This window comes from Aptenodytes forsteri, unplaced genomic scaffold (assembly GCF_000699145.1).
Source record: "Aptenodytes forsteri isolate BGI_AS27 unplaced genomic scaffold, ASM69914v1 Scaffold253, whole genome shotgun sequence".
Classification (NCBI taxonomy): domain Eukaryota; kingdom Metazoa; phylum Chordata; class Aves; order Sphenisciformes; family Spheniscidae; genus Aptenodytes; species Aptenodytes forsteri.
This window is the reverse complement of record NW_008794413.1, coordinates 603,443-630,529: the sequence shown is the minus strand read 5'-3', so window position 1 is coordinate 630,529 and position 27,087 is coordinate 603,443. Positions and strand designations below refer to the sequence as shown.

General features: G+C 50.5%; 1 protein-coding gene across 6 annotated transcripts in view; it reads right to left on the bottom strand.

The window, feature by feature from the left end:
• Window positions 1–27,087, bottom strand: part of EPHB2 (EPH receptor B2) — a 92,930-nt gene that overhangs the window by 22,061 nt on the left and 43,782 nt on the right. For all 6 annotated transcript variants that reach the window (XM_009289104.1, XM_009289111.1, XM_009289118.1 and 3 more), the window contains exons 4-5: window positions 26,732–27,067; window positions 4,774–4,898 (exon numbers count right to left, since the gene is read on the bottom strand). In XM_009289104.1, the coding sequence (XP_009287379.1) occupies window positions 4,774–4,898; window positions 26,732–27,067 (461 nt within the window). The remainder of the gene's footprint in view (window positions 1–4,773; window positions 4,899–26,731; window positions 27,068–27,087) is intronic.

Sequence of the window (27,087 nt, the reverse complement as noted above, 5' to 3'; positions counted from 1 at the left end):
TGTTTTTTCCCCCCCCCCCCCCCCCCCCTACCATTTTGGTTTGAGTTTGTAAATCCTAATTCAAAATAACACACTTCTTATTTCCTCATAGGTTTGATTTTGAGTCCTCATCTGGTTCCCCTTCCCCTGATCCAAATTTAAGCTGAAACCAAAGTCTGATCAACAAAGAAACCAAAGTCTGATCAACAAAGAGTTTCTTGAAACACAGATAGTTTGTGAAACGCTTGAAGGATTTGCAAAAATTGTATCTAAAAAGTCATGTTTTATCAGCCAAAAAAAAAAAAAAGCCAAAGAAAAATGTCAACCGACTTAATTTGGCAGACAGCTCCTCTGTGCGTCTGCACAGCGGCAATCTGCTGTGGTTCCTGAAGCAAACAGGGCCACACGTACAAAGCTAGTCCAAGGCTGTGCACCAAATCATCACACGCATCTGAATTTCGGCCCCCATGGTATTGAGTACATTAAGAGGGATGCTCAGATGTGGTAACAGGGTCCTGCCGGCCACCCCCAGATCCATGGGGTCCAGAGCTCCCAGACTCTCATGGGCAGCACCACTTATGGGGAGATCTCAACAGCATTTGCCCTCCCAGCCAGGTATCTGATCAAATGCATTGTGGTAAGAGTGTCTGGATGCCTCTCACAAGAAAACTGAGCCCCGGACAGAAGCAGTGTGGACCCTGGGCAGGGACTGGGACTGCAGGAAAGCTATCACAGGGCTCCCTGGCAAGGTTTCCTCTTAATCTTCTTGATCTCACAGTTTTCCCCAGACAGAGCCCCCTCCAAGGTTTTGGGCAGCACGGGGGGAAGGGGCATCCCAGCTCTCGCTCCATCCTGGGGACAGGTGGGAAACACCAGGCAGCAGCTTTGGCCCCAGGCTCAGGGATGCTGGTGTCCAACACTGCAGCCTGGAGATCAGGAAAGTCCTCTGAGCCAGCCTGGGAGCAATGCTTCCAGCCATCCTTGGTACAAGCCCTGGTGACATCCAGTTCTGGGGTCGCTGGGCTCCTGCTAGAAGCTCCTGGGCACCACGAAGGCTACAGCCAGCTCTACTCCCACCTCCACCTCCACCATCAGCTGCCACAGGTCGCCTCTCCCCGACCCTTCAGCCCCCCAGCCAACCCATGCCCTTTCCCCAGCATTGGTTGGAGACATCAAAGGGCTTCTGTGCCTCCTAAAACATTTGCATTGGTGACTGAGCTGGGCATGAGGGATGGGCTGAATGTCTTCAAACAGCTACAAAATGGGTAACTTACACCATACCCTAAGCCCAATCATTTTGCATAACAAGGAGAGCTAATTATTCTTTGCAATGCTTGACACTGCAATGGGTCTCCAGTTCCCACACTCCGGGATGAATTTGGCAACTTTGGACAAAAACTACTACGCCCTTTCTAAATGAAGACAACCCTCACTTTTTTAATAAGACAAACATTGCCAGGTGCCTCTTGGAGGTAAAAAAAAAACACATTAAGGAGAGGACCATAGAGAGCAGACACGACATTCAGTGTTTGCGTAACAATCTGCACTGATTTGCTCTAACTACATGTGAAAGAAAATCATCATATTGCCTCTGTACAGGCATTTTTAATAGCATCTAATAATAGCAATGTTATAAATAATCTGTGAAATGGAAACAAAAATACACCTTTGTTTCAGGTATTGTGAACAGCTCTTTTCTGTTAACGCTAAAACACTTATTCCATTTTTTTTAATTTAATTTATGTCTTTATATAGAACAGAATTAATTCAAAATGAAGAGCCAAAACACTTTTTATACAAGATGCATATGCTGCTATTCTTACATTTGAACTGTTTTCATGCTAATAAAATATAATTTTCTACTGGGGAAAAAAAATTCCACTAGAAACAACCTAACTAGCTCCAGAGATATTTTCTGAGCATTCAGAAGCACATGGGACAGTTTGCAATGAAACATTTTGGAAGAAAATCACCTCTGTACAGGCTGGCAGTTGAGTGGGAACACACCTGGGATGTGTCACACACCCCATCCAAATTGCAGTATTGATGGGAAGCAGGGGAAGAGCACGGCATATCCAAAGTTGTGCATTTTGGGACTGTTCCCAGGAATCAAGCCAAGTAAATGGCTTTCAATTGCAAAACTCAGCATTGCAATGGCTAGACTAACATGAGATTCAGCTCTGCCAAGCAGGCAGAGAAGGATATAGTGTCATTGCATTGTTGAAAATGCAGAGGACTCTTGACTGACCAGCTGAAGCATATGAAGACCTTGGCTTGACTACTGATGGATCAGACCTTGAGTGTGCAACTGTGACTTCGGAGTAAAGACTAACACACACAGAGGAGTTTGGGGAGAGACAAATCTACTGCCATTGGCCAGGTCCTGCCTCTAGCTCTTGGTTATTCCACTTCTTTTTTAACCTGTTTCCAAATCCTCTGAGGTTTGCTTGCTGTGGGACTAAGCTTTGACCCAATGATCCCTTTCTGAGAACGACATACATCTTGACTGGGGAGGAGATAAAGCCATGCCTTTCTTCTTCAGCCAAAGCACCAACAAAAAAATATACCAAGAGGTTCAAATGATTCAGCCCCTCTACTCTGCTCTGGTGAGACCCCACCTGAGTAGTGCATTCAGCTCTGGGGTCCTCAGCACAGGAGAGACATGGACCTGTTGGAGCGGGTCCAGAAGAGGGCCACAAAAATGATCAGAGGGATGGAACACCTCTCCTATGAGGAAACGCTGAGAGAGTTGGGGTTGTTCAGCCTGGAGAAGAAAAGGCTCTGGGGAGACCTTATTGCCGCCTCTCAATACTTAAAGGGGGCTTCTAAGAAAGATGGGGACAGACTTTTTAGTAGGGCCTGTAGTGATAGGACAAGGGGCAATGGTTTTAAATTAAAGGAGGGCAGATTCAGACTAGATATAAGGAAGAAATTTTTTACGCTGAGGGTGGTGAAGCACTGGCACAGGTTGCCCAGAGAGGTGGTGGATGCCCCATCCCTGGAAACATTCCCGGTCAGGTTGGACGGGGCTCTGAGCAACCTGCTCTAGTTGAAGATGTCCCTGCCCATGCAGGGGGGTTGGACTAGATGACCTTTAAATCCAATCTTTCCAATCCAAACCATTCTATGATTCTATGATCCCTTTCTGAGAATGATGTACATCTTTGTTGAGGAGGAGATAAAGTCTTGCCTTTCTTCTTCAACCAAAGCACCAGCAATAAAATACACCAAGAGTTTCAAGTACCGGGACAGAGAGCGCCTCAGCACCAGCATGTGGGGCTGCTTGCATTGTCCTCTCTGCCAGGGCCAGTGCTCCACTTGAGAGCCTGCTGCCATGAAAAGCATTGCCTGAGCATGGCTTGGGCCACTTGTCCCCACGATCAGGGACATGCTGTGCCCTAAGCTCTGATGATGCGGCAAGTAGATGCTCACCTTGCGGCTGGCTGCGAAGACCAGCCATGAACAGCAGCTTCTCCTTTAGACAAAAATTCCCTTTATTTACAGCCTCCCCCAGAAAACAGAGGGGAGGGAGAAGAAAGAAAGAGGGGGAGAGATTAAGAGAAAGTAAGAGGAGGAGAATGAACTCCCTGAGATCTTCTGTCTCTACTTCAAGGGTCCCCAGGGAAAGGACCCATCCTGCTTTCCAGATCTGTCTTGTTACCTACTCATCCATCTTGCCACATATTCTGGGATCATTTCCAAGGGTCAAATAAATGGCTGTGATTTATGCAATATAGGTCAGGACCTATTTAACAGCTTACAAAGAAGCTCCCCCCCTCCCTGTTCTCCCTCTGGCTCTTGGTGATGAGAAAATAGGTCACAGGCAGGCAGTGGGGGGATTAATCATTTCTTCCGGCAACTGCTGGGAAAAATATTTTCAGTTCCATTTAATCATAAAGCTTTTTAATTAGTTAGTTTGCAATTTTTAATGTATAGTTTATAAGCTCTTGTGTAAGGAGGCAGATTCCTGGAAGGAGAAATCTCCTGCTCTCCACTTCCCCCAGGTAGCCCAGATGAAGTTCACCAGCCAGGCAGAGCTTGGCAGGTCCTGGGACCAACATCAACATGGTCTTCAGGTCTCTCAGCAGCCACACAGCTCCAGCCCCATGGGATGGACACCCTGGCACAGCCCTGGCTTGCATTCCCTCTGCTTGACTGGGCAGCACGGAGGTGGAAGGGGCATGTTCCTCAGGGATGAAAGAGCCAGAGCCGCGGGACCCTTTCACAACAGCCTCCCCCGACTCCATCGTGCAGTATGTACCCTCCATGGGCGTATGGGACAGCTTCTCCCTGGTACAACACCGGGGTAAAGGGGTTCAGGCTGCTGCACACAGACGCCAAACTCACCTTTGGTGTAAATACAGTGACAGACAGCATTAAACAAAATCTCAAAGACTGGACACTCAGCTAGTGTGGTCCAGCCTGGGACTAGATGCTCTGGGACATCCCTACCATCCCCATTCCCCACTAATGCCCCAGTAGGAGAAAGGGAAAAATTAGACCCTGGCTACCCAGCTCTCCCTGCAATGGGTCCACCTCACAGGAAGGGAGAAGAAGCTCCTCCTGAAAGACCAGCAGATTTTCCACACTTGCAGTGTCTATGCAGGGTCACTGGAACCACCACTGGGCTCCAAAGGGTTGACAGCCACTGCCACCCACATGGCCAACTGCAGCAAGAGAAGTAAGCTATTGATCAACCAACTGCTGTAGCCAGTGTTACGCCCTTATGCAAAGCTTTGCACCACCTCCTCTCCCAAAAACCTGCGGCTGAAACCTGCCACGGTCCCGCAGTACCTTCTCATAATATTGCAGCTCATAATCCAGGATGACTCCGTTGGGTTGGTCAGGTTGAGACCATGAGAGGGTAATGCTGTCCACGGTGCGGCTGACCTGGTGCATGATGGACACAGCTGAAGGAGCTGGAAGAGAGAGTGAGAGAGAGGCCTCAGTCAGATGCCTGCACGGGCAGGACCCGCATCCACTGGGTGGAGGCAGGCAGGTGTATTATTGCTATTTGGAGCTACTGAATTCGTTTCCAGCAGTGGCAGGGCTGTCCAGGGGTCAGGAGATCCTGGCTGTTTGTAGAGAGCACTTAGGGGAGAACAAAATGTTTCCACTGCTCACTAAGAGTTTGTAATTAGAAAACATGTAGGGCAGCATCTCGGGCAGGAAAACAGATCATTCCCAGGCAAAACAAGCCCAGAGTTGGAGCAAACACAGCCTTGTTCCCCTGGAAAAAGCACTACCAGCCCAGCAACATGCAATCCTCCCTGCTTGCCATGGGGAAACAGGGGTTTTGTACTTTGACATTTGCATAGAGAAGCTTTGTAAGGCATAGGTAGACGCAGGAAGCAAGCAGCTTCTCTCTGCCTTGGTGTGCTGGGTCTGCAAGTTGCACATGCCAATCAAGGGAGGTGCATACAGCAGCCTGAGCATGCAACGCAAACCTGACCTGACATGCTGATAATGGTGAGTCGCCCGCCTTGTCAGAGTGCCCTGGAAATAGCACACCCACAGACGCCACTTGTCCCACTGAGCACAATGGGACTTTCCAGCAGCTCCTCAGACAACCCAGCCAGCTGTCCACCCCTTGCACTGCCCTGCGTTGCCTACGTGGCTTGACACATGGCCAGGTAGAAACAGTGCAGTCTCGGCTGGTGCCACACCATGGGAAAACTGTCCTCCAGGGATCTGTGCTAACAAGTCCATGGGGCAGGGACCACGGTGCAGAGCTGCCACCTCCCTGGGAAACTCTGACCAGCTCTGATCCTGCTTGCTGTGGACTGGGGCAGGTGAGCAAGCAGCCTGGACTTTTAATACGGTTGGCTCAGATATTGATAGCAGAGATGCCACAGCATTGCAGCTATCAGCCTACAGCCCCCCACTGTTGCTGGCGTGGCTGACACACACAGATGGCTGTGCTGCCTCCTCTTCCCTGCATCTGAGACTGGTGAGCTGAGCACGTGTCCTTGTCCACCCTGTGCCCAGCCTGCTGATGGCACTTCCAACACAGCCTCCACGGACGTCAGTCCAGAGGCCATCCCAGACCTCACCCAGTGCCAGCCCAGCCTTGGAGCGTGCTAACTCCAGCACAGCATTAGCCCTGGCACGCCTGCCAGCGCAGACTCGCTGCTTCAGGGCAGAGGGGAAGCCTCAGGGGTGGGAGAGGACTGGAAAGTGGTAGCAAGAAAGCTTCCCCATCACTTGCATGCCAGGCCTGGTTACAAATGGATGCAGAGAGGCTTGCACTCAGAAGGGCTTTTACCAGGTCCAACCCTTTCAATATTTCATGGAAGAACAACTCATTTGACAGCTCTGAGAAACAGCTTGGAGGAGTGGCACACAAAGTAAAGCACCTCTCACCCACCTCCAGTCTGGTCTCCCTTGGCATCACGAGCAGCGACAGAAACCGTGCCAGCTGAGGGTTGCAGACACGGCAGTGGTAGGACTGTGCTACTTGGACCAGCGTGGCTGCAGCATGTTCTTGCACATCACTGCAATGAATTACAGCTGAGCAACTCGTCTCAAAGTATACCAACAAAAGCCATTTTTCTGATCCACAGTCTTTGCCTCTTCACTTCACTACTGGTTTTCTGGATTCAGAGCACTGTAGCTCCCAGGATGTTCAACGCCTGTGTGCCAAGGGGAGTAAGGGCCGGGTATGGGTAAAGCAAAATCCGCCACCACACTGCTGCACCATTTCCCTTCATCTCCCTGGGTTTCCCCACCCTTGAAGGAAGCTGCAATGCGGGTTAGCCTCAGCAAAGTGTTGGCCATCTCTGCTTTTGTCCAGCACTTACTAAAATTGAACAAGGGCAGAGAACTTCCATCACTGGAAGTGTTCAAGGTCAGGTTGGACGGGACTTTGAGCAACCTGATCTAGTGAAAGATGTCCCTGTCCACGGCAGGGGGGTTGGACTAGATGGTCTTTAAAGGTCCCTTCTGACCCAAACCATTCTGTGATTCTAACAGATCCTGAGACCAGAGCCTCACCTCCTCCCAAATGCCCGTCCCTCCATCCATTTCTGGTTAAGCCAAGCCCCATTACCCACCAGCCTGAAACTCTCTGTATCATTTCAGACCTTCCCTTGCTCTGGGGCATACAGCACTGCTTCCCTCCTGCCTTAATGTCCCAGTCCCACCGCTTCAGGGCCCATATTTACAAACTCCTGGGATTAGTTTCTCATGCTGGTGTTAAGACAAAACACAGGTAACATTTCTGGAGCCTCTCAGCTCTTGCCAGAGCTTGCTGCTTCCTTGTCGACACAGACTTCATAGGACATCTGCAATCTCCAAGACAAACAGTTCTCTCTCTGTGGAGAAAGGCCTTGGAAGGAAGATGTGACCAAGCTACAGATGGCCCTGCAGCCCGGATTGGGACTGTACTCGGATGAGTACACAGCCCGTGGTCTCTCTGGCACATCTGAGCTGCACATGCTCTGGGAACTGATCCCACACTCATACAGGCTATTCCAGGACAGGGGCTGCATACACCTAGACCAATCCCACCACAAAACTGGGATGTGGCAACTTCCCATGATTTAGACACAGGTTCAATGGCTGACCTTGCAGTTGGAGAAGCTCCTCAGCTCCAGGTCCCTCCAGGTAGGAGTGAGGTCCCTGGCATGCTCTTCTCCCACTTCCATGCATGTGTGAATCATTTGTCACCAGCCACGGCCCAGGCAGCTGTGTACTTGGTGAACCTGCCCTCATCTGGCTCAGGAAAAAGAACCAAATGGATGAGGTGGGGCTCGTCTAATAAGACTTAATGAGGCAAATACGCTGCATGTTGGGGATGAGGCAGGTGAGATGAATGACTACAGCAACTTCAGCGCTTTTCCTACACCTGGGGCAAAGGAGCGTCTCTGGATAGACAGGAACCTCCACCATTGCATCTTCTCAGTAACTGCTCTTGTTATCACAGTCATCAGGGAAATGCACAATAATAAAACACAGAAAGCTTTAGGTCAGAAGTGACTTCTGGAGGTTTCTAGTCCAGCTGGCTTGCAGAGTAATTTCAAAGTCAGATCACTCTGCTCAGGACCATGTCCAGTTGAGATCTGAATATGTTCAGGGATGGGGATGCCACAGGCTCTCGGAGCACGAGTACCCAGCTGCCTCGCTCTTGTGGGAAAGAAGCTTTTCCTTGTGTCCCATTGGAACTTCCCTCATCGCACCTTGTGGCCATTACTACTGCCCTCTCACTGTGCACCTCTGGGAAGAGTCTGGCTCTGTCTTCTCTTTAAACTCCCTTTTGAAGTGGAAGACTGTAGCTAGATGCCCCTCAGCCTCCTACTCTCCAGGCTGGCCAAACCCAGCCCTCTCAGCTATCCTCATATGTCTTGTGCTCCAGCCCCTGGCCCATCCTAGTGATCCTCCTGCTGGACCTGCTCCAGTTTGTTGATGTCTCTGTAGTACTGAGGAGCCCCAAAGTGGACACAGTACCCCAGATGTGGCCTCATGAGTGCCGAGCAGATGGGAACAATCACTCTCCTCAATTTTTTACCTGTGCTCTTGCTAACAGAGTGCAGCACACTACAGTGCTAGAAAACATGGTCCTCTTCACATCTTCACCACAGGTGAGGGCAATTGCTTGTGCAGAGAGAGGCTCCCAACTCTGTGAATAAGGAATGGGCTGGGACTGGATGGCTGAGTTTGAAAGCAGTTTAGTGGAGTCAGCCAGACCTCAGAGTGACTTTCTGAAGTCTAGTCAGAGGGAAAAGCTTCCAGCCGGATAGTGACACAAATGCTCAGGTAGCTGGTATCTGGCAGCTCTTGTCCCCTGGAGCAAATGGTTCCTTCACAGTCATCTGCAAAGCTAGTCAATACCCATGAGTTTCTGACTCTTCACCACTTCCATGGCTGGAAGGTCCTGGTTGCAGTTCTCTGCTCTGTCCCTAAGTCCACATGGGAGACCTTGTACAAATCCACATTATCACTCTGCACTGCCATTTTCTACCTGGAAAATGAGGCTAGCCATCCTGTCTCGTTTTCACTCCCTGCCTGTCTTACCTAATTTTACAGAGCGCTTTCAGAGGCAGAGACTGTGCTTAGGAGCTTGGTCCCCCAGCAGTATTTAATGCATGTAATATAATAGCTAAAAAGGAAGGAGATGAAAACAGTTAAAGTGAACACAAAGAGCATCTAATCTGGGATAGTGCTACCTGGTGATACTCTCATCACAAGGTGTGCTCCAGCTCTGACAGAAGCATCAAGCACTTTGTGACCAGCCTGAACTACGATGTAGAAAGAGCTTTTCTGCCATGGGACATGGTGAAGTGACAAACACAACAGAAAAGACTGTGAGAGAGATACACTTTCTGACACGTGATGAACTCAGCTGAGCAAAGATGGTAAAAGTCTCAAAATATCTGAGCTGACTTTCCTGAACTGCTGTTTCTGAACAAACTATACATAGGTTCCCTCCATTGGGTTTCTGAGTATTTCAAAGCAAAGATTTAACAAACTGCAAAAAGGACCAAAATAAAAAAAAAGGTCTTTGTTCTTCCAGCCTGCTTTGTGCCAAGCCCTTTCCAGGACCAGCCAGAGTACAGCTGGGCTGCTAACGCCAAAGATTTGCTGGCAGCATTTAACCCGGCCCTGTGGGATCAGTCACCTTGTTCCACGAACCATGACTCCTCTTTGTTCCCTTGTGACAAAAGAAACAGAGCTTTAGGGACCATTTCCAGGTTGGAAAAATGGTCTTTTTTTTACTTCCGGGTTGGAAATGGTCACTAAATTGGTGACAATTGCCCAATGGCACCAATTGCCCAGTGCCAAAGACATTCCCTCAGCTGTTGGCTCACCTGGTTGTCCCTTACTCATGGAAGGTGTTTGAATTACTGTGCACGGGGAAAATGGATGCCGGAAAAGGGACCTGCCCTGTGACACATAAAGGAGATCAGATTTGGAGCATCCCAGCTCTCAGAGCCACTATCACTTTGAGATGCCACCCCCATGGATGTGTAAGCAGAGGCAGATTTATCCTGATGGTGTCTCCAGGTGCATGTGTGCAGCAACGATGCAAAAAATAAACAGCTTCGTTTCCACAGTGGACAGAAACTTACTTTTCATGACTGAAAGCCTTGAGCCCCACGTCACTTGGAGGTAAAATGAATCATTCAAGTCCTTGAAAGGCACTTTTCTACATCCTCTTTATCTGAGACGGCCTCAGATTCTTTGGATTCCTCTCAGAGGAGCCCTGTGGCTTCTCCAAATTGCTGGAGAAATAAACCAAGCCAAAACCACCACTGGAGTGTAAAACAAGCTTAATGAAAATCCCCTGATGTAAAAAGGCAGATGACCTGTCCCCTGCTGCCACAAAATCTGCAGCGCACAGGGAGGGGAGGCAGCCGACATCTCTCACGTGATGACCCCTCTAGGGCAGAAGCACCAGGGGGATGCGAGGGATGCTTCCACGGTCATCACCCCAAGCCTCTGCAGGGCCACACAACACTGATCACAGCCAGACCCCTGTCTAGGCTGGCGCTTGGGGCTTCAGCAGTTTACCTTAATCCACCAGGAGCTAAGCAGACTTCCCTGGCTCAGGGGCAGCTCTGCAGGATAAATCTCTGGGGGTGTTGACAGCTCTTCTTGTCCGGCTTTTCTGCAGCCCAAAACAGGGTGAAAGAAGCTGCCTGAGCTCAGCTACTGGAGACACATGGGAAGGATGGGGCTCAAGATGTACCCTATCCTCGGGTCTTGCCAGCAGAGCCACATACCCATAAGCTCCCCGAAGGACACACAGGTATAACCACTGAGTTTTGCCAAGACTGTAATGACAGCTGAAACAGCAGTGTACTCACAAACCACGCTGGCTCAATGCCATAAGGTGGACATATCCAGGCAAGAAGGTCTCAAATCCCACCGCACGGCATATTCAGGCAACTTCATGGAAAGATTGGGATCTTATGTCCTGCTTGACTGACTGTCTCCCAGGAAAACTCAAACATCTACTGGGGCAGAAACATAAAGTCACAATGGCGTTTGGCAAGAGAAGCACCAGAGCCACGAGGCTTTTCAGTCTGTTGAGTATTTAACCTTCCCAAAAGCAATGCAGCAGCTTCAACAGCACAGAGGACAGTATTTCATGCGTACGCTGAGGTTGGTCTTGCCAGTGTCAAGGTGGGTCTGATAGACATCCCGAACAAATGCTCTCATCTAGCAAAAGGGTAACGGGCAAGGAAAGGCAACCTGTCCTCTTCTGTCTGTGCTTTGTACCAGAGCCACGTTGTGGACTAAGTCTACCAAGTGAGACAGACATAACCTAGGCACCATGGTGCTCCGGCCTCTCCCAGGTCAGTGTTTCTGGCCTAGGTAATCAGCTTAGGTGCTGATTCATGTCTAGCTGAAGCTCAAGGGACTGTGCTGGGGAAAGGGATGAACCAAGAGGCTCAGGTGCCTCCACATCAAGCACAGAGCGGAGCCGTGAGGCTGACAGGGGAGACATTCGCCTGCTTATCGAGCCCTCTTCTCCCACTGTACCCTTCAGTTCCCAATAGCACCAAATCCCAGAAGTGCTGGTGGGATGGGACCCTTGGAGTCTCTGGTCCAACCCGTCTGCCACACGATGATCCCCAACAGCAGATCAGGGAAGGTGGAGCGTTGTTAGCCGAATCTTTAAACCTCCAAAGATGGGGCTTCCCTAGTTATCAGTCTCTGTATTAGTACCCTTTAGTCTTTTTTTATTAGCTCCAGAAATAAAATGACGATTTTTGGTCATATAGCACAGTCTTTCTCTGCCACATTACTGTAAATGAGCCCCACCGTGTCCTGCCTCCCCGTCACTCTAGCTGAGGCACATTCAGCATTTTAAAAAGCATGTCTTCTAAAGAAAAAAACAAAAACAAAAACCAAGAAGAGACCAAAACTTTTGGTCTGGGCCCTGATTATGAAACTGAAGTCACTCCAGCTTTTGCTAACAATCCCTAACAGGCACACCAGCAGAGCCTCCCTGTCTTACAGAACAGCATCTGGAGCACGTAACGGTGCTTTGGCTCTGCTTCCCGACCTGCAGTTACTGCTGACAGATGTGTGAACCAGGAAAAAAATCTCCGTGCCAGCCCCTGAGGACGGTGAACAGGGCAGAGCCTCTCTCGCAGCTCTGCACCAAGCCAGGCAGATGGAGGCAGGGCAGCTACTCCCGAGGACAAGAGGCAGCAGCTTCTCATAGTTCAGCATATACTTCCAGATAATTAAGAAATGATGATTTGTTCAGGAAAGGGATCCTATTTTAACCTATTTGTGATGGTGAATCTCTCTTTACAGGCTTACATCCTTGCCCAAAAGTATGTCCAGGCTTCCCTCTGATGGCGTTGCTCCGTGAGGATGCTGTGACATGCAGGCTAATACCTCTGTGGGCACGGAACCAGAGCGCTCCATGCCCACCAGCCTCAAGGGCTACTTAAGCAGTCTCTGCTAAAAGAAACTGAAACCCCAGGTGGCACAGATCCATCACAGCAGAGGCAGCTTAGCCGTTGCTGAGGCCTCCACAAGAGGCTTTGGATTCTTTAAAGATTTGCTTGATCTCAGGTACGGACAAAGGGGCACGTTGGTAGCATTGCTACAGCCAGTATTTTCTTTCCATACCAAATAGTTACTTCTTTTTAGCTTGCCTGCTGAAAATGATAAAAAAGATTAAGGGAAAGACGGGAAGAAGACAAGAAGGGAAGAATTCTGAGTTTTCCAGAAGAAATAGGCAATTTCTAATCGCAGCAATACCTGAAAGGAGATCACATTGACCGCAAAACCCGGGGCAGCTTGATAAGACAGCGAAAGAACATGTCGATTTTGCAGAAAATTAGGAAAAGCTACTGTAACAACTAGGTCTGAACATCTGCACAAGACTGGCAACAGAACCCAGGCAGTGAGTTAAACATAGCTGAAACGCTTGTGGTTGAACCTGTGCATATGTTACAGACAGACATCCAGTTTTCTTTGAGCACTGCAAATTATGACGAGCCCACCATGCCTCTTGGGAGGCAACCTCATGGTTACTTGCTCTGTTCTAAAATGCACATATTATTTTCAGGTTGAAATTTACAGACTTCAGCTTCCAACTGCTGGAACTTTTCTGGTTTTGCTAGCTAAATTAAGGAGGAGTCTAGAAACAGAATTTTGTCCTCATGGAAGAACTGAAAGATCATGAAAATATTTTCTTTTCATCTTCTTTTCTATTATCTAAGTAGACTGAGTTTCTCGAGCGCTTCACAGATTTATCAGCCCACATATCAATCTGATGACTCTCTTCTGAATATCTTCCAATTTTCTGTTAACCTCCTTTTCAAATATAAACCTCAAAACTGATCTCAGTAGTCAGTAACCATCTCTCTTAACTACAGAAACAGCATCTACCTCCTCACTCAGGTCTGATATTCCTCTGAGTGTGTCCAACATGACACTTCTCTGACTCAGCCCAGTCCTCAGACAGCTTGTGCAGAGCTGCTGTTCCCTCTCCGTTGTGCACCTTCACTGTTTTTTTAAACTATGCTCCCCAGCTCAGGGAAGGGAGAGGAGAGAACTGCTGCTTCCTTCGCTCTTTGCACCTCCCTGCTGATGCAGGGTCCGACCAAACGCCTCGGGACCCAGGCTGTTTCTGCACCTCCTGTAACCCCCCGTGTCCTGCTGGGAGCAGGGTGAGAGATCCGAGATGCATCCGAAATTAGTGTAATTGGTGAAACTGCTATGTAAAGCTTAGGGCAATTCATTACGATAAAACTGACAAAAAGCAGCAGGGGGGCATCACACAATGAAGAATTGTATTGGGTGAATGAGAAATAAATAGGCCCATTTTCCTCCTTCGTTTTATGTCTCTGAGTTGTACTGTTTAGAGGCGTTCTTAGGAAGCTCATGTGTTTTCCTCCCCAACCTACCTCCACGACACCAGGTTTTCTCAATCTGGCTGAACAAGGCCAAGAGTCCTCAGGACATCTGCTGGGGCACCTTCCTCTTTTATTCAGACAGCTAGAGCTTCCATCTGGGAGCTGTTACCTTTCTCCCAGCCCTGCTTTTTCAATATCCTAAGGTGACCTCCCTCCTACCCCACCTCTACCTTTTCAGCACACAGAGACCAAGAATAAAGACATGAGAGTGTATCAGGACTCACTTAACAGGAGAACAAGCAGACATCTTCCTTGCAGACATTGAGCAACATAACCCGACACCCTGGGACACCGTCTGGTTCCTCAGGCGTGCTAGTTCATCCCATTCCAAGGGACCCATCAGGGCTACAAGCATCCTATTTCTAATAGGCTTTGATAGCAGAGGCCAATTTTCTGTGTCAAGTCCTGACTCTTGGGCCACCACAACTGCCAGGGCCTGCTGCCACCAGTTTTTAGTAGGTCCGACGCCCAGTGACGTGATGCTGTGATACAAGTCCACCTCCAGCTACACACCAGATAATGTCCACGGCACTTCAGGGCCACTTCAGAGCCTCTAGAGCCTCAGTGCTGCTGTGAAGCTGTGGAAGGTCACACTGTGTGGGCTGGGAAGCTGGACTGCTGCTGTAAGGAAAATAAAATTGGACAAGACACTGCCACCAGCCAGAGCAACACTACAGGGAGCAGCCTAGGGTCTCGGACTCCCCAGGCAGCATCTTCTGCATCGCTCCCTGGCCGTTTGATGGGAGCGTTTGGTAGCACTGTGTGGCTCCAGCCTCTGGACCGCCTGCCGGGGGACACCAGGATCTTTCTACAGCTTCTCTTTCATGATGTTTATACCCATTTGAAACGCTACCAATTGCAATCTGCCCCCCATTTTGCAGCTAGCCCCCCGCCTCCTTCACCTGCCAGTCCTGCAAGGCTCAGCCTTTCACTCCTTGCCTGCCAGTGGGTCAGCGCAATTGAGATCCCGGTATAATCAAAGCGTCTCCATTCTTCTGCTGGCTTAGCTGGAAGAGTCAGGTTACAGGCAGCAAAACCCCTATCTCTGATCACTTTAATACCACTAACCCATGTCATGTCAGACAGAGTCAACATTTGCTCTGGAAAACACTCACGACAGAGAGAGAGCAAAGCCAACCCAGCCCGTGGCCTCTCCCCAGCAACACTTTGAAATTACCCAGGGGAAAAAAAGAGGTGAACAGCTGGGAGTTTTCCAGCATCTCCTCGGAGCCCTCCTGACAGATCTTGGTCCCTGGAGTGTCAGGTTACCGGACGGGGGAACTGCTTTTATTATAGGATGGTCAGCAGGGAATTCTGGCATTTTCAATTACCCACATGCAGAAGCGGCTGTGATCCAGGGTCAGGATTAACTGTGTGACCCCCAGCTGAAGACAGAGTGGCAGGGAAATGCACCATGATGCTGCAAGGCACCAGCTAGTCCAGAGGCCACGGGACAGGGCAGTAAATGGGGAGATGTGGGAGAGAAAGCTGCTGACAGAGCATCTGGCAGTGGATGCCTGCAACCGCCCTGCAAACATGGCAAAGAGAGAGACCTGGAAAACCTTGGGGTAAGTGGGCAAGCTTCTCTCCCACTGCCTTTGCCCAGGGGCTCAGCCTCACTGGGTGACCCAGGTAGCTCCAACACATGGAAACTACTTGGGGAACAGGATCCCCCGTGAGACCAGAGCGGGGCATTCCTCAATACAGGGCTCCCAGGAGGTCCCAGAGCTCCTTCTGCACTTCAAGCCCTGCACGACACCAGCAGCTCACTCCGGTGAGACTAAAGAGTGATGCTGTGCAGCGGCGAGGACGGTGCTGTGATCAGTCATGGAGCAAGGGCTTCCCTGACCTTGAAGCCACAGGGCCTGGAGACATCTAGGCTGGGATCCAGGCTACAGCAGCGCCCGAAAAACAGTGTTTGAAATGGCAGGAGCACACAGAGCCTCCATGCAAGCCTCCATGCAAGGCTGCAGGGAGATGAAATAGGCATGTGGGGCTTAGCTGACTTCTGTTTCTCAAGCATGGGCAGAGTGGAAAGCCAGGACAACTCACTCTGCACTTCCCTGCAGACCTGGATGTTTTGCACCAGTATCTCACCCAAGGCACGCCTAATCCAAATCAGCCCTCCCTCCTTGCCCCAAGGCATCCCAGTCCCACACAGTCCCCAGCAGGTGACTGTCACTGTGCAATGGTCCAGCTGTCCCCAGTCCAGGTCTCATCACTGACCTCAAGGCACCAGTTCTTCATGCTCTTACTCAGCTCAGAGTCCAAATGCATCTAGGTATCTAACTGAAAATTTACTTCTTTGGTTAAAACCTTCTCCATTTTTCGCTTCTCCAGGTAAAGCGCTCTCCTGCCATTTCAGCATTGCAGGCTTTCACACCACAGGCCTTCCTGGAGAGTGGATTTGAATTTGGGATGCCTTCCTCCAACGTGAGCACTGAAAGCACCACAGTAAGGAATACCTGGATGAGGAAAGGAGGAAGGGAAGCTTTTCCTGACCTGCCCTCAATGGCGACCCTGGTGACCCTGCTCTGCATGGGAGGTTGGGCTGGAGACCTCCAGGAGCCCCTCCACCAGCACTTCTGTGCGTGTGGCTCTCTCCTGCTAAAAGGGTTCACTACTGCTTGGACTATTAAAATGTTTGTTCACCCAATTTCTTTCCCAGTGTCCTCCCCTGTGATGGCATGCTCAGGAGCCACGTACTTTTGAAATCAATTACCTCCAGCAGAAGCTGAGGAAAGCAACGCAACGTCACAGGGATGACAGCACTAGGGCTCTTTAATAAACAACATTCGCCTTCAAAGCAGCAAAAGCGTCAGGTCTGGGATGTTCACCGGACTTGCTAGAGCTCTAGAAGACCGGTATTTCACAGCCTGTGAGGTTTTTGTTTCCGAGGTTCCTGGCAAGGTGGTCCCATCAGGCTGGTACCCATGCTGTTTGTGTGTCGAGTGTCTGGAAAATTTCCCAGTGGGCCCAGCCTCCAGCCCCTTGAGTTTGTAACTACAAACGCTAGAAAATCTTAAAAACACAGCAATGCAGTCTAAAGCTGGTCCTGGCTCCAGCCCCATTTGAATCAACGAAGGCTTTGGTGTAGATTACAGCCTTTAAAGCAGTTCCTAATGCCACAAGCCCAGTGACTTGGCCCGGGCAGACGACAGCTTTTTTGGCTGTCTTTATGCTCTTTGTTTAATTGAGTTTGCAGCTTTCATTTGCATGCTGCCATCCTGCCTGCGGAGGAGGGCAGGACTTTGTTCTCAGCACTGAGAGGAGGTGCTCCAGAGGATCCCGGCATCCCGTCACGCAGCCCGCTGGAGTGGGTTTGGGGTCGCTCAGTGCCAAGGTCGTCCCCACCTCCTGGCCCCCTCTCCACGTGGAAACCTCAACTGCTCCAGATCAAGGCGATGTCATCAGCAAAAAGCTGGCGGAAAGCAGGAATGCTGGTAGGCCGTCCTTCCAACTTGCCCCCCTGATTTTCAATAAAATGGTACTTTCCCAGACAGTGCTAATTAATTGCAACTGAAACCATTCTTAGGAACATACTGATTTTGAAATTTCAAACACAGAAAACTTAGGCCAGAGAAATGTTTCTTGAAAGAATGACGCCTGCTGCAGGGCATCCCCTTGGACCCACTGGGTCTTGCTAATTTGAGACTGAACTTGTTCTCTTGTTCTCTTTCATGGTAGACTCGCCAGGCTGGCCTCCCTCTTTGTGTGGGGAAATTTTGGAAATATCAAGTTTTTTTCTTGGAAAGAGCATTTTCTGCCCAGCCCTACCAATGCAGCAGCTTCCTGCACACTGGCCAGTGGCAGTGATGAACATGGACCGGGCTGTGGTGAGACAGGCACAGCGAGGATCTTCCTGCCTGAACCAAGTCAGACAGAGGCTTATCATTTTACACACAGATAGAGGGGACTACTAAATCACAGGGACTACGAGATGGACCAAGGGACAACTGGCCAGCCGGCTGCATTAACCCGATTTGCTACAACCATCTATTATGGTCCACATAAACGCACCACTGAGCAGCATCACCCCCCCAGTGTATGCTCAGCTGTTCAAGCACTGTGACCCTGAAACTGGCCTCCCGTCTGCAGCCTTGCCTACCTGCCTCCAGCATCTCCACCTGCCCGAGTGCTGGCACTCAGCGCCTCGTGCGCAAACAAGGCAATTAGCACTGTGGGCTGTGTTTGCCAAGTGCAGCAGTAAAGATAAATCACCCCTCCTGAACACATAAGAAAAAGGTGAGCTCCTGAGCCACGCCGTCAGCTCCCAGCACTCACACACAGCGGGGATGGCGGCATGTTGTGGGGAGAGGGGGAGGCGCTGGTTCACCAGAAGGGACTTTCCACCCCATCCATCATGGATGGGCTTTTGTTTTCTGCCCAAAGTCAGCTCCAGATGCTTTGGAACAGGTTTCTGAAGCCCCAGGCAGGTGTGGGAAAAATTATCCTCAAACTCGTGGAGTAATTTATGCAACAGGGAAGCCTGGGAGTCAGCAGGTGGAGGAGCCCACAGAGCTGGTAGCGGGTGGAGAAGAGCATCTGCTAGGAAAGCTCTAGCAGTGCAGCCCATACCCTGCTCTGCCAACATCCCCCCAGCTGCCCACCGCAGGAGCGGGAAGAGGAGTCCTGAAAAGCCAGCAGCTGGCAAAGCTCCTACCATCTGGGAGCCCTGGCTGCGGATGGTCTCCAGTGGGCAGAGAAGGGACTTGGGCATGGCAGGGTCCCTCCTGGGCACTCACCACCGGCTGCTGCAAGCAGGGAGGATGCAGCAAAGGCAACAGGCTGGGCCACCAAGAGAGAGGAGAAGTTGCAGCAAATGTCAAGCCGCATCAGGTTTTGGTGGTAAGGGCCCTGTGTACGAGGCAGCCAAGGTGAAGGTGGGAGCTGGGGATGAAGGAAAGAGAAGAAGGGAGAGAAGAAGGGCTGCAGAGCCAGGATGGTTATGTGGGATACTACAGATGGTTACGTGGGTCCATGTGGAGGGTAAGGTCTGGCTGTTAATGATGGATAAGAGAAGCAGCCATGGGGATGTCAAGGTTTCAGGAGGTTTTGGAGCCTGGGAGCAGGTGAAATTGTCACAGAAACACATCCAGTGAAGCCCCCAAAAGAACAAACCTGGGATTTAAGGGACCTCAGGAATAGTCCTACAGTAGCTCAGCAGACACATTCCTGCTTGCTCTGTCACACAGGCAAACAGGCTTTGCCCCGGCTCCTTCATGTGGAGATGGCTCCACAGCTCAGAAAATTTCTGCTTTTCCACCTAAATGCTATCATCAGCCACTCTGTACCATCTGCTCTTGTCCTTCTGCTTTAATAACTCTTCTCCCCTTCTGGTGCCCCTCCAGCCCAGCACGTCACTACAGACAGCAAATAAATCCCCTTCACCAAGGCTGAACACACAGTGCCTTTTTGGTCTCCTCTCCGTAACATGGGCTCTCCTGTGTTCTGCTCACCTTATCAGCCTTTCTCTCTACCTGCTACCATCACAGTTCAGCTCTCTTGAATGTGGGTAACCAAGTGTGCATGCAATGACCGTACGACGCTCCACCCAAGCTTTCTGCAATGGTAGTGAGACTTTGCTATAGCTGGTGAACATACTTTGCTTGATACAGCGCAGTCTTGCAACGTGTTGTTTTTCCACAAGGTTTTATACTGGAAAGTTGTCCCCTTCCCATGGTCTGCCACCAGGTCTTCCTCAGCTGCCTTCCATTGTTGAATTTCACCCTGATTCTGTTATTCCACCTCTCAGCGTCTTCCTGGAGGTATCAGAGTCCTCCTCTGTCCTAACAATGTTTGTGTCAGTTTTCTGCACAAGAAATACCCTACCAGATTTTGAAACATCAAGAAGTATGAGACTATTTCTCATGGACCTAAGTTAGTCACCTCAGTTCAGCCTCATGTTTCCCCATTCCAGTGGTAGTAGTCTCTCATTTAGGCAGTTCCTGGGCAGACTTCCAGCTTTACTAGTAGTTTCCCAAATCAAAAATTTTGCTGGTGTCCAGACAGGCAGAGTCTACCGCATTTCCCTAGAAAATCAGTGATCTAATTGGAAAAAAAAGCAAGAACAAGCTACACAGACCCATATACAAAGACTTGATGGGCCCTCTGTCTCTTGATGTCTCAAGTCAAGACTGGTTGCCTTTCTGAAAGATGCTTTAGCCAAAGACAGGACTGAATATGAGGATAATTGATATGCAGGCTGATTTAAAACATCTCTTGGCTTGAACCTTTGAAACTTAGTATAAGAAAGAGCAATGGCCATAAATCATAGCTTGGGAGGTTCAGGTTGGACATCGGGAAAAGTTCCCTCACCAGGGGGGTGGTGCAGCTCTGGGACAAGTCACTGGAAATGTGGGGAGATCTCTGCCTTTGGGATTACCAATAATTGTCTACCCAAAGCCACGGCTGTCCTGAGGTAGTGCTAGCAGCAGTCCTGCCTTAGGTGGGAAGTTGGATGAGAGATCCGAGATGCTGGGATGCTACAATCTCCTGCCTTTTACTTTTATACTGGAAGGCAACAAGAAATAGACATTCATAGCTTTTAAGGTCTGGAAAGTTCATTCCAACTCTTCAAGGTGATTTCTGCATACACTTTCTCAGGTTGTTGTTTCACAGACAAGTAATTCCTGACTGCAGCCAGCTCAGGGCACGGCTGAGAGCAGCACAAGAGAGAACAGGAGATACCATGACTCCCTGCTTGTGTCCAGAGGAGCGCAGGCCACTGCTGTGCATCCTTCTGAAGGAGGAAGCCAGCCAGATCTTCTAATGCAAAATGAAAGTGAGAAGATAAAAGCAAGAGACCACGTGCCCCAGGCAATACAGTTCTCCTCTCTCTGTCTAGCCTGCAGCATAACTAACGTGACAAGCAAACAGCAACCTGGATGGCTGGTGAGAAGTGCTAGTCCCTACCAACCTTATACCTTCACCTTGTCTGCTAGCCTGGCTCCACTCCTCCCTCTCCTCACCCTTCCTCCCCTGACCCCTCCATGCTCCCTGTTGCATTTGGCAGTAAAGCTCATGGGCCATGGCTGCAAGGGGTTTTTTTGGGTTGAAGGTGAGGGAAAAATCCTCCCTTCTGGTGCTTTGCACTTCCCAGGATCTGTCTCGCCTGTGCTTCATCACTCACGGCTGAACTCCCCAGCCTTTGCATGAGGTCCAGGCTGGACTCAGTCCAGTCACAGGACACTCACAGCAGAGCAGAGCCATGGCCCACGTGCTTGCTTTGGACCACTGAAACATTCAGCTGTCCTTGAGCTCACAGGCACCTCTGAGTCTTGTCAGGACAGTCCTGTCCAAAAGACACTGCCCGGCTGGGATGCAAGTGCCTGGGCTGTGATAGCCATCGCGAAGCAGAAATTCAAACCCTAATGATGTCTGGCATCAACCCGGTGCACAGGTGTGAGCTGCACATCTCCCAGCCAAAGGACCCATGTCGCAACATACTGCTGTAAAATGCCACCCAGAATAACAATGCAAATAGTCATAACAAGTTATCTGGATCCACAGAGAGGGAGAAACTGTGCCAGTAAACTCCGCTGCTGCAGATGCTGCTCCTGACGGGTTTATCAGGAAAGTGTATCGGTTTCCTCTGTCACACACTAGCTGCTATTCACACTGTATTAGCTGTTTATGGCTCTTTTTGGCTCTGTTCGCAGCCAAGAGCCTCTGACATCAGAGTTAATCCTCTCTTCTTATCCCGTGTGACACAAGAGTCACTCACAAAAGGGACACATTCCCAGAAATCTGGATGTTCTCTTTCCCCCATCACTGGGAGATCTTGAATTTGCCTCTGGATACTCCGGAGCCCAGGGCTTTTTCCTCCCTTCTCAGATCACAGAAGCCACAGTCTTCTACCAAGAGGTGCCCTTCCCATGTGCTATTTAAGTCATCCCTGCCCAAGGAGCCCTTTCCCTCGGTGACTTTCCCAGGGCACTCAGCCTGCCCGCGGTGCAGATGGAGCCTACAAATCCTCACAGCTCCAAGACTCCCCTCCCTCCCCGATCCTCCCCGAAGAATGGCCACAAATTAGCAAGCAGGGGCTGCGTGTTGTCACCAGCAAGAGGATTGACGCCTGGCATGGCTTTCAATTCGTCAAGTGTCATTATCCCAAGCGCTGGGCCACGCTCAACTCCTTGACCCCTGACTTCCCTCCTGCGCCTTCCCTCTTGGGATGCTGGCATGGCTCTCAAACACCCTCTTGGCACAGATCTTTTGTTCTGGCATGGCTGAGAAAAGGCTTTTGGTGGCACCCAGTCTCTGCGCGATGGGCTTGTTTTCTTTGGCCACATCACGGTCCCTTAAGACAGGACTGGCTGTGTCAGATGGCAAGTCCTGGATCTCCCTCCCTGGAGAGCTGCTGAGCTTTGGGGAGAGGTGCCACTCAGCTGCAGTGGAGGGTGACTTGGGAGATGTACAGCATGGAGCTGGAGGTCAAGAAGAAACCTGCTGAGAAGAGCAGAGAGAAAACACAACCTGGTCTCAGAGGTGACAGAAGATATTTCCTAGGAAGGCAGTGGGGATCATGCAGAGTTTGCTGGAAGGGGTAAATTCAAGTTGGCTGAAGACCGACCGGGGAACAAGGAGGTGGTGGGAAGGGGATGTTTATTCCAAGCTCTTTTTATCTCTATTCTGTTGGTCTTGGTCCTTTCTAGTTTTCTATACTTTGAAATGGGAAGCATCACACCTCCTGTTCTAACAAAACCTGCCCTTCTGGAGGCTAAACACCTTTGGTCTTTTTAGGACACTCACTGCAAGAGAAAGGTCCAGGAAACTGCCTCCGAGCACAGGCTGGTGCTGGCCGCTCTCTTTCAACCAACCTCCTCCTAAGAAGAGAGGTGGCCTGTCCCTCAGGGCTCCTCTCTGCACTGTGGTGTCTGGACTGCTGATCGCTTTGTTGGTAGGACTGAAAAGATGACAACGTTACAGTGAAATGCAAAGGGTAAACCTGGACAGTCTAAGGTCAGCATCAACCTGGGTAGTCCAACTAAGACCAACATCAACTTGGCCAATGCAGAACACGAGGCCATGGGTCCAGGAGGAACTGCAGATGATCCAGCCAAGGGTGACCGAGGCAGCCTGGGGCACAGGGCTTATGAGACATGGAGAGAGCTGGGCTGGCTGAGCCTGCTGATGAAGACATTAAGGGTGAATTTAATCACAGCTCAACTGCTCGGAGCTCCATTAAAAGAGGGTGGAAACTCACTCTTCCCAGCAGGGATAAGTGATGCAATGAGGGGCACAAGCCACAGATCAGGCTGGAAATTATGAAAAGCATCTTTCCCAGGAGAAAGATGTAGTCCTGGGACAGGTTAGCAGAGAGGTAGTGGTTTCCAAGACTCAGCTAGAAAAAGCCACAGCAGATCTGCTCTTGGTGATAGTCCTGCAGCAAGCAGGAGGATGAATCAGAGACCTTAGATGTCCCTTCCACAAGCCCTGATGGGATCCTATGGCACAAATCAGGCATGGCAGCATGATTTTGACAAGTAGCTCTTGTCAAACTGTTTTTTCCTGAACTCAGGAGTTCAGCAGAGTGCACAGACTTAAAGTGCGTGAGACACTGGGCTCAGCACAAGCATCACCTGCAACACATGAAATTAGTTTTAAACAAGGCTGGCACTCAATGGGGACTCACACTGTGTCCAGAACAGCGGAGGCAGCACCTCTCCTTAAAACTATTAGACATATGGGAGACGATATAAAAACATTGCTGGCAATTCATTCATAAAGTGTCCAAAATAGCAGTGTTAGGAATGACAACTTCTGTGCAGAGCAATGATCATGGCTTGATGGCTGAGCCCACGAAAACAATTATAAGGTTGTGCTTGGGTCTGGAAACCAAAATGCAGGACTTGCTCGCAGAATGGGAGACTGCATCGACGGAAGCAGTGTCTGAAGGGACCAAGACAGAAGTCACCAGGGAGGTAAGAGCTGCCCGCAGGGCTGAGTGAGGTAGCACTTTACACTTCAATGTGTAAAGAGAACAGCGAGACCAGCAAGGAAAGCAGTTTCTCTGCAGTAGAGCTGCTACTGGCTACAATATCTAGTTCAAAAAATTATGATGAAGAGTATGGAAGTTTCCACAAAGAGCTGCAGGAAGATCCACAGTCTGGAAAGCAACCTCATAGCAAGAAAGGATGATTCATCTTGGTCTAATTACCTCTTATTTTTCCTTGAGAGAAGCTACCCGACGCCTGTGTCTACATGAAGAGAAATGTCCTACTACCACAACACAACAGCAAAATAAGTTATGTTGATGTAAAGGCCAACGTTAGTGAAATCCAGACCTCGTTGGAGAGGGGTACAACAGTAATGACCGCAGCCATCTTTCTCTGGGAGAACAAGAAGGTGAATTGTGTGTCACCTTCTTTGATCTCAAGTTTCCCTTTTGGGATGATGGTCACCATACCATCACACCCCCCAGTGCCACTCCTCCGGCCACAGTCAGTACCTGCCCTCTGGCTGCTCTACGGGGATCGTTTTCTTATTCTCTCACAGCAGCTTTTTCCTGGAATGCTGAAGAACTTATGATACCTAAAGGTTAAAGATGCTGCTGGTGACATGGCATCTCTCCTCAGTCCCGAAAGCACCAAGCACAGGTGGTCCCCCAACAATGGTCCATTTATCCCTGGGTGAACTAGGGCGATTTTGCCTTGCTTTCTTCAGGGCTGGGAGGTCCCTGAAGGCCAGCATAGTGGGTGCTTTGCAGGGAGGCCATCGTCCAGCTGTGGCAGGAGCACAGCCCCATCATGTATTCGGTCCTCTGCTCTGCCTGAGATGGAGACCCAGCTGGCTGCTCAACCCAGAGCAAAGGCAGAGGGAGGCTGTAATCGCTTCTTCCCCAGGCTCATCCCTCCCCTCCCACTGCACGCTCTCCTCTCCCCTCAACACCCTCCATTCTCCTGTCCCAGCTCTGCCTTTGTGTCTGCAGCTTCTGTTACCAACTGCTAATGATCTACATCAAGGCTGCCAGGCGGTGCTGAGTGTAAGCAGAAGAATTCAGAGCCTCTAATTACAGAGGAATTAGCAAGCAGACAGTTACTGTTTAGTGCTAATGAATAGATACATTAAGAGAGACATCACACAGGCTGAGAAGTGTGAGTCCTGATAATAAAGGAGTGTCAAACAAGGAAAACACAAAGAGGAGGATACAGGGGACTGAAAAGGATTTGCCTGCAACTCAGCGCTCTGGTTTTGCTAGGGCGGAAGTAGCCACAGGCAGTATATGAAGGTTACAAGCACACCATATAACTGCAAAGTGCAGAAATCTGAGCATTAAATAACTCGTCTATAGCGCGGGACCACGCTGGGGGTGTGCAGAGCCCTTCCCAGCCCCAGGTAGCATCACACCCACCCCATCTTCATCAGCCATCTCTGTAAAGGAAGCTGCAACAGGTCACCATCCCAGACCAGTTCCTCTCTCCTCATCAGGTGCGGACGTGTTCCTGCTTGCAGTCAAACCACAGTTCAACGCTATGCTAAATCTGCCTTCAGGGCTTCTGATACTGAGTTGAAAACACCATGGCCCCGCGGCTCCCAAGCTAACTTAAGATCAGAGGTCAGTCTGCCAGTTCGTGTGTGACCAAGATATTTTTGCAGGTTACCTCTGTCTTGGTGCTCTGCGTGCCCAACCAAGTGATGCCCATCTGCACCGCTGCCGCTTTACCCCTCACCAAACACCTCCTGTCCCCTGCAGCCAGCACACACCATGGTCTCCAGGCAATTCAGTGGAAATGCAATCATCCACGACTGCCAAATTCAGTCTTGAAGGTCACGTGGTGTCCAGGGCAGCCTGGTTCATGTTCACACTCCCCACACACTTGCTGCAGCGCTCAGAGGGACCACAGAAACTCGCTTGCTTCCACGCATGCTTGTACCTTATTGGCATGCTTCCACCGCGCAATCGGTTTAAGCAAAGACCCAGCCCCAGTCTGTGCTCCAGCTCCAGATGGCTTCCAGGTGGGCTGGGGAGAGCAGCCCCCGACCAGCAGCTCTGCGGGGCATCCTGCCACCAGCACAGCTGCTGCCTGGGGGCTGCTGGTGAATCTCCCAGGAGCAGCACTACCAGCCACCCTGACACGTCCCTTCCCCAGCAAAACCACCCTGCACAGGGGGAGCGTAGCAAACCCCCAGGCCAGCACAGAGCTCGAGAGCCCAAATGAAACCCTTCCAGCTCTGCTGCTTGGTCTTCTTCACCAAGGTGACTCTGCAGTGGCACAGGACCTGGAGCAGATTTCCAGATGGTCATCCCATATATCCACCTCCAAGACCCTCTTCTGTGCAGCTTTCCTTTGCTTTCATGGCCTGTCCTGGCTTTCTCTGCAGTCAGAGCAGAGATTGCAGCTTGTGTTAAAATGCTGGAGCTAATCTTACCTTCCCTCCTCAGGAACCAGGAGCAGTAGCAGGGGCTGCAGCAAGGCTGCCAGCAGCGGTGAGCGCTGCTGCTGTGTCTGCAACACACCGATGGTGCGTGCAGCTGATGCTCCAAGGTAACAACCTCAGAAACAGTTAAGCGCCCAGCGCCGGAGAGGGATGCTGAGACACCAGGGGACCGTGACATGAGCTGTTCTGCTGCACTGATGGGGAGAGCAGCTCTGCCTTGGGGCACACTCCAGCTTTTCACTGAAATAAGGGATATTTTTCACACCTGAGGCTTGGGATTCATCCAGGTATTGCCAGGCCCATGCACTTTGGTTATCACCAACGTTACAGAGCAAGCGACACCATGCCACATCTCACCCCACCTCTTCTCCCCTTCAAGCCCTGCTCACCCCACAGGGTTTCAGCCAGCACCTCTTGACCAGGAGATCTTTGCCCACCACCTCCCTTTCCTGGTGAGGTCTGCTGGGAGACACGGGTCAGCATCTTACCAGCTTGGTTGGTGGTGATGTTCACTGATGCAAACTGCGGGGAGAAGGGGCTCTGGTCGGTGACGCCGTTCACCGCCTGGATCTCAAAGGTGTACTGGGTGTGGGCCAGCAGATCACTGATGTAGATGCGGGGCTCCGTCAGGCCCAACTGGCGGGGGGCGAACTGCACGTTGTCCCCACAGCGTGTGCACGCCCCGCGGCCGGAGCCGCAGCTCTTGCAGATGATGTTGTACACCAGGTCCTCCCGGCCCCCCGAGTCCCGCGGCGGGGTCCACTCCAGCATCAGAGAGGTCTCATTCACACTGGAGATGACAGCCTGGGGGGCAGACGGGATGGCTGTAAAGGGAATAGACAGA